General features: G+C 42.1%; 2 protein-coding genes across 2 annotated transcripts in view; one reads left to right on the top strand and one right to left on the bottom strand.

Moving 5' to 3' along the window:
- SNX24 (sorting nexin 24) overlaps positions 1–12,568 on the bottom strand; it is a 162,302-nt gene that overhangs the window by 135,167 nt on the left and 14,567 nt on the right. The window lies entirely within an intron of this gene.
- LOC309820925 (SNW domain-containing protein 1-like) lies at positions 3,537–5,171 on the top strand (the record flags this gene model as incomplete). Its single annotated transcript, XM_082651992.1, has 1 exon — positions 3,537–5,171. One exon carries the CDS (start codon positions 3,537–3,539, stop codon positions 5,169–5,171), a length of 1,635 nt encoding a protein of 544 aa, XP_082508118.1.

Raw genomic sequence — 12,568 nt, 5'->3', positions numbered from 1 at the left:
CTCTGTCGACCTTTGCCCCAAATCTATGCTGAATTCTCTGCTGCAGCCCCTTCATGAATGTGCATGAACCCTTAGCTTAAAACTTCCCCAGTTTTGCTGTTAGGGGAGACACTGCTTTGGGAAAGATCCCGGGTGTTCTCTTTACTTGCTGCAAATATTCATCCTTCCTTCTCCCGGATCCTTGGTTTGGATGTATCTTTTGGCTCAATACCCACCAAGACGCAAACCCAGTTTTCAGGTAACAGACCCCTCCCCTTGCCTCTCCTGTCCAGAATCACCCTGTGTCTCAAGCATCATCTGAACAGTGAACATGAAGACACAGTCAAAGGAATAAGAAGCAAACTCTTGGGCAAAGGTGAAAATCTTGTCATTGGCTACTAGGAGGAAGTGAAACTGGAATTGGTTCAGAAACGGAAAACACAAGCTAACCAACTGGGGGTGGGAGAGCAGGATAGGTTTCCTGCAGGCAGAAGAACATGAGATTCGGAGGCATGAGAAGCCCAGGGCCTCCAGCAACTGAGCTATGGGGGAGCAGTTCAGGCATGTAGGGCAGAAAGTGGCAAGTGAAGAGATCAGAGGTGGAGGACTAAATTTTATTTTATTTATTTATTTAATTTTAACATCTTTATTGGAGTATAATTGCTTTACATTATTGTGTTAGTTGCTGCTGTATAACAAAGTGAATCAGCTATATGTATACATATATCCCCATATCTCCTCCCTCTTGCGTCTCCCTCCCACCCTCCCTATCCCACCCCTCTAGGTGGACACAAAGCACCGAGCTAATCTCCCTGTGCTATGCGGCTGCTTCCCACTAGCTATCTATTTTACATTTGGTAGTGTATATATGTCAATGCCAATTTTTTATTTACCTTTTTTAGCTACCAATTCTAGACAGTTTCTAAAGCCCACTGTTCTGGAATCCCTCATACCCACCCTATGGCACTGTCCCTTCATCCTGCCACTTCTCCATCCCCCTACCCTAGCCTGGTCCACGGCAATGGTCTCATTGCTGACTCCAATCAACCCCCTTTGGAAACATTCTGTACATCAAGGTAAGTTTAATCAACATGACGTCCTCATTTTCATGTCACTTGGCTGTTCAGAAATATGCTCTGCAGCCCTGTTTACCTCTGCACAAAGTTATCCGATTTCAAAGTTTCCGATCCCATCCTTACCCTGCTGCTGGTGACAGGCATTCTCTCCTCTCCACCTCCACCCCCCCCCAAAGCAACTCAGACATGCCACCTTCTAGAATGTGCCCTCCTCTCCCCAATCCCCGTCAAAAGTGGAATGAACTCTGACACTTCAACGATGGTGGCTGCCACCCTCCAGGAGAAACAGAGGAAAGGCAGTCCTCCACAGGGACCTCTGCCACCTGGCTCTGCCCCATGTACCCAGAATACTTCACCCTCCACCTACCACTACCTCCTGCACACTGGACACTGCTCTCTTCCCATCCCCCATCACATAATGTTCATTTACATGTTTTTACCTTTTGGGGGGTTGGGGTTCCTTCACAAAAAGCTTACCCTTTCCATCTGCTTATCTAGATCCTACCTATGCTTCAAAACACAGCTGAAGCCATTTCTTGTAGGAAGTCTTCCCGGTACTTTACTCCTCACTGATGTCATTCTCAAAACGTCCATTCAATACAACTTGCTATTTTTCTACCTATTACCATAAAGCATTCATTACTGCTTCATGGGTGCTGTGTCATTTGTGTAGAACTAAACTGCAAACTCCTTGAGGGCTGGAATCATGCATTGTCGTTGTCGATTGCCCGTAGCTGGCAACAAGCAGGGATTCGAAGACTAGATTTACTAAGTTACACAGATTAATTCTGCTACTTTATAACAGATAAATGCTTTCCTGCCTTTGTATGCTAAGACTAAGAGCACAGAGGTTAAATGGCAGTGATCTTTAATAATCTCCATCTATCCTTCATGGAACTATCCCTGAAAATTAACTATCTTACAATGTTACAGATATATTAACTAAGCAGTTGATCAGTTCAAAATATGTTAAGGGGCTTTCAAAGACTAATATTTCTTTATTTTTATAAACTGACACTATGATAAATGGCCAATGAAAATGAATACATTCCTAACATAGAGCAAATGTTGTTTTTTAAAAACTCTCCAAATCTAAAAAACTGGAAAATAAACATATACTTTGAAAATGACAGTACTGTAGTCAACTTAAGAATCCAGGGCCTACCCACATTCATTTAAGAACAATCTGTACAGCACCTGAAGAACATCAGTGGAACTGTTTATAAAGGTTTAAATATAAAATCGTGCACAAGAAATTCAGGAGGAAAGATCACAACTCGACAGTTCTCCATCATGCCAGGAGGCGCTCCTGCATAGACCCAGGGCAGGCAAAGGAAGCAAACACTGGATAAATCAAACAAAAGAAGTACTTAGTCTAGCTTTTGCATATCTAACGTTAAAACACACACACAAGATTTTAAATCACTTTTCACCATTATTATTTAATAAGCCAGGTCCTGGTTCTGTATCCATTTTCAATATGAAAATGTTTCCTATATTTTAACTCTGCACATTACTGGACATTCAAGCTTACAAAACACTTCCTTCAATTACCAAAACTCACTCTCCCATGGGCTATCCTTTGTACTGAGTTTCTGTTTCAAGTTTCTCTCCAGGGTTTAATAACGATACTGGAAAACTCTTTTTGGTTTGCTAAATCAACCCCCAATGAACCGGGTGCATGGCTTCCAACTCTGACCTCCAAATCCCAGGAACATTCCAAAAGGTACTAGCATGATGCCCCTCCACCAGGACCACTTGGGCAGCAACAACACCAGAGCCCTTCGGATCCAACTGGTTCAGGGGGAATCCTGGTCACTGGAGCTGCTGGCACTTTGGTCCCATCAAGAATAACTCTGCACACCGCACCTCTCACCGCACCAGAATCACAGCCGGCTTCATTACAATCTCTGGACAGAAGGCTTACGACATGCAATCTACCTGGCAGGCTAAACAGCTTCCTCCTGTGCAGTGTCGACTCCAAGAGACTTCGGACCCCTGGGCAGGTGGCACTGAGCAGGAGAGCAGGGATGCCCAGGCCAGAGGTAGAGAAGACATGAGAAAAGGTAAAACATGTGCTTCTCACGTGCTGCCGCAATAAAGAAATCTATCATTCTCCTCCTGTTTTTTAGATCCAGGATAGTAACAGCAACTATTTTTTAGTGTATGTCCAACACCATAGTATGTGCTTTTCATTTGTTATCTCAGTTACATGTTTATCTTCACAACTCTCAGTGCCAGCATTCCCCCAGCCTTACAAACGAAGAGACTGAGTCATTAGGACACCTGTCCAGGTGAGAACCCAGGTCTGGCTTACCTTCAAGCCCAGACACTTTCCGCCCTGCTGCACTCCCCCTAGACTGCATATGCCTCAAGCAAATGATGGCAAAATATTAAAAGAAGACTTCTTTAGAAGTGCATATTTGCACGGGCAATCCATAAGACTCATCTACTTTTTCCCCATAAAAATGAAGTCCTGAGATGGCGCTCACCAGCTTTTTGCCTGCACCTACTCAGCTATCTCAGGACCAGCTTGAGGCTGAACAAAAGGCAAGATCGCAGAGATCACGACAGACCTCCCTGGTCTCCTCCCGAAGAGAACCTCCCTCATACGGGTACCGGAAAGGCTGGATACCTCGGTTATCAGAGGATTTGGGAGGTGGAGGTGCTTTTCCAGAGAGCCACGTGGCCCAGTATCCCCTGGATATGGGACGAAAGAGAAAAATGTCAAATGCACTGGCCATTCAGGTGCATGCTGAAGGAAAAATTAAGTATGACGCAACTGCTCGACAGGGACAGTCAAAAGACAAGGTCATTTATAGCAAGTACACTGACCTGGTTCCCAAAGAAGTCATGAATGCAGATGACCCAGACCTGCAAAGACCTGATGAAGAAGCCATTAGAGAGATAACAGAAAAGACAAGGGTAGCCTTAGAAAAATCCGTATCGCAGAAGGTTGCTGCAGCCATGCCAGTCCGAGCAGCAGCTGATAAACTGGCCGCTCCTCAGTATATCCGATACACACCATCTCAACAGGGAGCGGCGTTCAACTCTGGAGCTAAACAGAGAGTTATTCGAATGGTAGAAATGCAGAAAGATCCGATGGAGCCTCCAAGGTTCAAGAGTAATAAGAAGATTCCCCGGGGACCACCTTCTCCTCCTGCACCTGTCATGCACTCTCCTAGCCAAAAGATGACCGTGAAGGAAGAAGAAGAGTGGAAGATTCCTCCCTGTATTTCAAACTGGAAAAATGCAAAGGGTTATACAATTCCATTAGATGAACATCTGGCAGCTGATGGAAGAGGACTGCAGACAGTTCACATCAATGAAAATTTTGCAAAACTGGCCGAAGCCCTCTACATTGCTGATCGGAAGGCTCGTGGAGCTGTGGAAATGCATGTTCAAGTAGAGAGAAAGATGGCTCAAAAAGGAAAGGAGAAACATGAAGAGAAACTTAGAGAAATGGCCCAGAAAGCCAGGGAGAGAAGAGCTGGGATCAAAACCCATGTGGAAAAAGAGGATGGGGAGGCACGTGAGAGGGATGAAATCCAGCATGACACGCGAAAAGAGACACAGCACGACCGGAATCTTTCCAGGGCAGCTACAGATAAGAGGTCGAAACTGCAGAGAAATGAAAATCGAGGTATCAGTGAAGTCATTGCTCTGGGTGTGCCCAATCCTCGGACTTCCAATGAAGTTCAGTATGACCAAAGGCTCTTCAACCAATCCAAGGGTATGGACAGTGGGTTTGCAGGTGAAGAAGATGAAATTTACAATGTTTATGATCAAGCCTGGAGAGGTGGTAAAGATATGGCCCCAAATATTTACAGGCCCAGTAAAAATCTGGACAAGGACATGTATGGTGATGACCTAGAAGCCAGAATAAAGACTGACAGATTTGTTCCCGATAAGGAGTTTCCTGGTTCAGACAGTAGACAAAGAGGCCGAGAAGGACCAGTTCAGTTTGAGGAGGATCCTTTTGCTTTGGACAAACTTTTGGAAGAAGCCAAGCAGCACGGTGGCTCTAAAAGACCCTCAGATAGCAGCCCCCCCAAGGAACATGAGCACGAAGGCAAGAAGGGAGAAAGGAGTAGATACTTTCTGCAGAGTGAATGAACTATTATTCATAACCCTAATGATGCAAGTCATATGGGGGAACACTTTGTAAATGGCCAGGTTAAAAACTAAATCTGGGTGTCAGAGCCCAGCACTACTTTTTATTATAGGAGAAGGGGTGGGGGGATGGAAAAATTCTACTTTGAATTATTTAGTTTTTTTAAAGAGTGGGTTGTGTTTGTGCTTCTCCTACCTTTTGGCATTTATAGAACATACTGCCCCACACATGAAATTAAGGCCACTTCCTTTCGAGTGACATCAGTACTTTGGGGTTAATATTTTGTCTAAGAATGACTGCTTACAAATAAAGTTACCCCAACCACAGTGCGTAGAAAGAAGGATGTTCACACATTGGAACTGTCCTGCCAAATGTTTGCCCCTGTTGTGCTCTGTTTTAATTTGGAGTGGGGAAAGTACGCTCTTGCTTGGTGCAACTATCTGTTTCCAATAAAAACATTTAGACAAAAAAAAAAAAAAATGAAGTCATACACAGATGTAGAGAACAAACATATGGACACCAAGGGGGGAAAGCGGCAGGGGGGTGGGGGGCGGTGGTGGGATGAATTGGGCGATTGGGATTGACATGTACACATTGATGTGTATAAAAAAAATAATAAATATAGTCATAATATTCAAGCTCTCTGGAGTTCTAAGTAAACTTTTTTCATGGCACTGTATTCTGCATTTGGCAAAACTTTATCATTAATTGGTTTTGACAGAGTGTGTCTACCGGACATGAGAAAATCCTAAACAGTTCATGAATAAAATAAACACAGGTCAAACTCTAATTCAACTTCATGAACCCCAAATTGCTTTGCCATACTGGAATTTCTATGAAATGTTTACTTGAGAGGCATTATTTTTGTTGTTTTTGTTTTGCTTTGGTGGTAAAGTGAAGGAACAGGAGAGGGGTTCACAGTATCCAATGTACTCAAATCAGGAATCCCACACAAGCCTAACTTAGGGAACTCTCTATAGAAATCCAACATAAAGATTTAAATTCTTAGAAACAAATGCCAACACTACTACAGAACCAACCACGTGTTAAGGGCTTTACATCTATTATTTCACTTGATTAAAACAATCCCTAATGGATATAAAGCATTCCTAGTATGCCTATTTATGAGAACCAAGGCTCAAAGCATTTGAACAACTGGGGACTGTTAAACACATGGTTAGGAAGTGGCTGGGTGTCATCCAAGGTCCACTCTTCAACAGTGTTGCTACTTCCCTTCTCACAGAAAGTTCTCTCAAGGAGGTCAAGGTTACAAAGTAAACATAAGCATCTGCCTGATTCACAAAGGCTGGCTCTAATGCTGCATGGGCCAGTATCAGAACAAGTACAACACGCTGACACTTGTCAGCACCCAAGGACGCACATCAATTTTCCCCTCTACTTGGACCATCGTACCCATTTAATGCTCCCTGGTTGCCCCATGTGTTAGGCAACAAGGAAACTTGTTGCGAGATCCCGCCCCCAGCTGTCTTTCACACAGGCTTCTAGACTGTGTTTTGGTACCTGGCCTTCAGAGAAGGACTGAGCCAAGGTTGTGAAGGCAGAGAGAGGCCTAATTACAGCGGTAGCTCTTTTTGCACTCAACGTAATCTGAGGCAGACCCTTGCCAGGCAGTTCACATGCCTCATGCCATTTAATATTGGCAATGACTGTATGGTTAGGTATTATCGTTCACCTGTTTTAAAGATAAGAAAACTGAAGTTAACAGTTTGCTCATATTGAAGCTTGTTAACATAACTGTGTTTATACATTCAACTCTCCATGGAGCAATACAGGATTAGTTGATTTAACTATAGCTCAGGTGTACATGGTGTTCACAAACAGGAAGAATCTTTCTGAAAGAGTGTTCTGGGATTTCTTGAGGGTCTTGGAAAGAAACTGCTGAAAGTGATGGCAACCTTAGGGCCCAGTACAGCACCTGGTGTACTGTAGGCCTTCAAGAACCATTGGTTGAGGACTTCCCTGGTGGCACAGTGGTCAAGAATCTGCCTGCCAGTGCAGGGGACACAGGTTCGAGCCCTGGTCCAGGAAGACCCCACATGCCACAGAGCAACTAAGCCCGTGTGTCACAACTACTGAGCCTGCACTCTAGGGCCCGCGAGCCACAACTACTGAGCCCGCCTGCCACAACTACTGAAGTCCGCGCGCCTAGAGCTTGTGCTCCACAACAAGAGAAGCCACTGCAATGAGAAGCCCGTGCACCGCAACCGAGAGTAGCCCCTGCTCGCTGCAACTAGAGAAAGCCTGCGCACAGCAATGAAGACCCAATGCAGCCAAAAATAAATAAACAAATGTATTAAAAAAAAAAAAAGAAAAAAGAACCATTGGTTGGGTAATTCCCTGACTGTCCAGTGGTTAGGACTCTGCTTTCACTGCTGAGGGCCTGGGTTCAATCCCTAGTCTGGGAACTAAGATCCCCCAAGCCACGTGGCCAAACACAAGGAAAAAAAAAAGAACCATTGGCTGAATAAATGAATGTAAGTAAATATTGGGGCTGATGAAATTGTGCCTCACACTCCACATCTCCATGCCTTCACCCAGCCCTCACCCACTGCCACCGCTCATGGCTCCGGCCTGCGCCTGGTACTTGTGCCGGGCTCTCCCTGCCAGCCCTGCTTGGGGCCCTACACAGCACCCAGTACACGAACTTACTCACCCTAATCACGTGAACTCTGAGCTAAACTTCCAATAAAGCAGACTGTCGGCCTCCACAGCCAGGCATTTAGAATCCTCTAGGTCACAGAAAGATGAACTCCACAGAACTTTTCTAAAACCGGGACTTACTGAAGGAACAAACCCTGACTGCAGAAACAGCTTCTAACACAAAACTCCAGGTTACAGTGACATTCGTTCAAACTGCCGTCATCTGAACCTGGCTAAACCTGCACACTGATGAGTCAGAAGTCAAAAGTTCTACTTCTGCTCAGATAAAAGCACACAAGAATAGGTCTGGGTGGGGACTGGCCCAGCCCCACTGCCAGGCCAGAGCCATACGCTAAAACACTTACAGATTTAGGTTTGGTTGTCTGCCTTCTTCTAAAACGACCTGCTTATATCAGCAGAAAGGAGGAAAACAATTCAAAGTTTTACCTGAGAACACTATTAGGAGTCTACAGTGAAGAAGAGTGGCTGGAATTTCATCAAAGCACTCAGTGATCAATAAATAAATAGCAGTTGTCAACAATGGATTGTTTAACCACATAATCAACATTCTTCATTTGTTTTTACATGAGGTGATACTTTACATGAGGTGACACTTTAGATGTCATTCTCTAATCTGAAAGCATTGCAAGGGTCTTTTGATAATGCTTTTATTATTTTTTTTTACAGTTTTTTTTTGCAGTATAATTTTTTACATCTTTATTGGAGTATAACTGCTTTACAATGGTGTGTTAGTTTCTGCTTTATAACAAAGTGAATCAGCTATAATGCTTTTTTAACATAATTCATTTAAAAAGATACAAATGAACTTATTTACAAAACAGAAATAGACATAGAAAACAAACATGGTTACCAAGAGGGAAAGGGGAGGGGAATAAATTAGGAGTTTGGGATTAAAATATACACACTACTATATATAAAATAGATATACTCAATATTTTGTAATAATCTATAAGGGAAAAGAATCTGAAAAAGAACATATATATATATATATATATATATATATACCTGAAAAAGAATATATATATTTATATATACCTGAATCACTGTGCTGTAACACCTGAAACTAACACAACATTGTAAATCAACTATACTTCAATAAAATAAATAAATAAAAATCTAAGAACAAAAAAAACAATAATTCATTTAAAGCAGTGAATTAAATATGAAACTACTCAAAGGTGAAAACAAATTTAACACTAGATGAAAGAAAGGTAAAATAGATGATGAAATATTAACCTCTATTGGCAAAAATTTAATTAGAAGGATTAGAAATAACAACAGCTGCCCCAGTCAGAGAGTTCTTACTATGAGGCTGATACTTAATTTGAGATCCTTGAGAGAAAACTGAGGTCAACACTTTAGGGAACAGACGGAGGGTGATGACTTGCACAAGTTGCCTTGCTGGGAAGTTACAAGCCAGAATGTGGTACCAAGTCTGTCTGGCTCCAAAGCTTACCAGTGGCACTCCTTAGAAGTTCCTCAAACTAGCTGACATCAGGAAAGCTTTTTCTAAGTTCGTTTGTTTATGGATCCAAAGACCTAAGGGTGTTTTAAGTGTTCAGTCTTAGGTGCACTTTGGCTGAATCAGAATGTAAATCAGTCCTTCAAAGCTTTAAAACAAAGCTGACATATCTCCTTCATGCTAAATATACACTCTACAGGGCATCTTTTTCAAAACAGGGTAAGCCACCTCCTTAGTTTGCAGGCTTAGCTACAAATTAAAATCACCTGAAGAGCTCAACCTACCAAAGCCTGGGCTCCAATCACCTGAGAATCTCTGGGGATGGAGCCTGAAAGTGCTCTTAAGAACCACTGACTTACCCTATTAAGATGTGCTGGGGCAAGTCACCTCCCTTAATGATCTCCACAAGCACGTGGGGATATTTTTAGTGCAGTTCTTAACTTTTACTGCTCATCAGTATCACCCAAAGACTTTTAAAAAATTCCAGTGCTCAACCCATACTCCAGAACCATTAGACTGTCTGAGGGTAGGACCCAGGCATGTCTAGTTTATAAAGATCTCCAGGTGATTCCAAGGTGCAGCAAGAGCTGAGCACCACAGTGTTAGCAGCTAATTATTTGCACTAGAAGTTCAATCCCTCATTTGGATGGCATCCCAAGGGGTCATCCACCAGCAGCACCATCACATCGACGATTAGCCTTTTTCTCAGACTCCCTGCCTTCTCCCGAGGCTGGTGATGACACCTAAAAGTCTTTCCATTTGTCAGTCACAATTGCCTTTCCACTTATGGGAAATGCTGCCTGACTCTCCCCTCAGTCCTTCAGAATGGTTCCTACTATTGAATGATTCATCTCATACACACATACAACATGGGTCATTCTCTCACCACTTTCAGTTTTATTACCTCCACTTCCTTTTCTCACTCACTGGCATTTTCAACACTGTCACTTTTTTTGACCTCGTGGACCATATGGGGTTGATGCTGTTCTGGGCATTGGAACCTGAGCAGAAAGCTACAGTGTGGCTGAAACTAACCTGACATCCCAGGACTCTGCCATTCACTGGAGGTAGGCAGAGCTGCTATCCTGTTTGCTCTAGAGGGTAGCTGTAAAAGTTGACATGAGAAGTTGTAAAAGAGAAGAGCTTTGTGCTGCCTTTCCTTGAGAAGCAAAACTCAGAAGGTTATCCTGAAATTCCCAATGCACACTTTTTGATTAATAACAAATCTGCATGGTTGAGAAGAATAAAAACCTTTGCACGTTTCAGTTCTAAGCTTTTGAATTATGTAAACCTTCTTACATGGGACATAAGTGAAAAAAATTCTACAGTGAAGCAAAATGCTTTTTATCCAACAATATTTATATGCAAAAGAAGCAGCATTCACTGTGAAGATATTCTCTCAAAGGGCAAGTAAGGTGTTGATTAAAGCTTCGCTAAAACATATACTATTTTGGACTACTAATGAATGGCTGACAAGATTAATCTACATTTTCACCGTGAAAACTATCCTCCCTCCAGGCACACACAACATCATCAGTGAAAAAGTTCCTAGCACTAAAAAAAATGCATTTGCTTGATAAAGTACTTCCTATACTAGGCAAGACTTTGTTCATTACTTCGAAAAATGTTTTCAATGCTATCTCAGATTTTTTTCTGCAAAACTGGCAATGGAAAACCCACAGACAATGAATTCAGAGTCTATGATGGAAAAAACATATCTGATTTCCCTACAAATTATAAGATAAAATGTAGCAATAATTTACTCCAATAATTTTTATGGGAAAGATTATTGACTTTCAAAATAAGGTCTCCACTAATATCCTAAGTTAATTTCAATCCTCTACCTAACAATTGGTACTTGAGAAGGAATTTTAGGATAATATTTAAAAGTTAATTAAAAACAGTGTAAGCATTCATGTCAATCAAGCATGACCTCTGCTCTACAATGCATTTAAATGCATGTCACCTTGACCTGTAACACAGCAATGTAAAAAATTTTGGTCAATATAAATCAAATGTACACTAATTTATTCAGCAGGTTTCCTGGTATCTGAATCAACATTAGAAATCTAACCAGTATTTGTTATTCTGCTATTGACAAAAGGAAGCATATTTAAATGATAACAAGTACTCATGGGTGTCATTTGGAAGTTAAATTGTTCCCCAAGGACAGCCTCCGTAAACATCTACATTTAAAGGTCATTTACCACCAAATTATGAACAACTGTTGCATTTATTAGTACAAGTTCAATAGTTTGGAAGCTGCAGCCATCAATTTTTACTAACAGTAAGATCTAATTGTTCACTAATAATAAACAAGGAAAACAGACCATTTCTATAAACTTTTATTCCCTGCACTATGCTCACTTTTTAAAAATGGAGGTACAAAAACCTTCCATAGGTTATGTATTTGAAAACTTTCCAACTTCGGGGAGAACTAAACCATAGTTTAAAATAAATATCAGATAATAAAATATAAAAGCTCGTTTTCTCATGTTATATTCATCTGAACAAAAACAAAAAGGAGGGCTTCCCTGGTGGCGCAGTGGTTGAGAGTCCGCCTGCCGATGCAGGGGACACGGGTTCGTGCCCCGGTCCGGGAAGATCCCACATGCTGCGGAGCGGCTGGGCCCGTGAGCCATGGCCGCTGAGCCATGGCCGCTGAGCCTGCGCGTCCGGAGCCTGTGCTCCACAACGGGAGAGGCCACAGCAGTGAGAGGCCCGCGTACCGCAAAAATAAAAATAATAATAATAAAAAAAAGATGTACTGACTTTCTACAGGAGTATTTAAGTATTGTTAACTTCACATCATAGTATTTAAGTTTCAGGATATCCTGACTCAAGGACCTTAACTCCTCTTCTGGGTAAGGGGTTAGAGTGTTTTAGTCGTATACAGGATAGTTGTATCATGTGAGGCAGAATTATGACCTTACTGTCATCTTTATTTGGAGATTAAGTATGGTTTAAGGAGATGCACATGGGTGCCAAGTTGGTAAGGGGTAGACTTGGAATGGTTAATTTTATATGTCAATTTGACTGACCCACAAGATGCCCAGATATCTGGTCAAACATTTCAAATTAAGCAGGTCAAAAAACAGGACTTCTGATCTTTCCCCCAAAATGTGCTCTACCCAAATTCATCCACATTTCAGTTAACAGTGCCACCATTCCTCCATTTGCTCAAGCTAAATATCCTGGAGTCATTCCGTTCCTCATTTTTTCTCACACTCCATATCTAATCCATCAGTGAATCCT

Source organism: Grampus griseus (assembly GCF_964374135.1).
Source record: "Grampus griseus genome assembly, chromosome: 3".
In the NCBI taxonomy this organism is placed as follows: Eukaryota; Metazoa; Chordata; class Mammalia; order Artiodactyla; family Delphinidae; genus Grampus; species Grampus griseus.
This window is presented reverse-complemented; position numbering and strand designations above follow the sequence as displayed.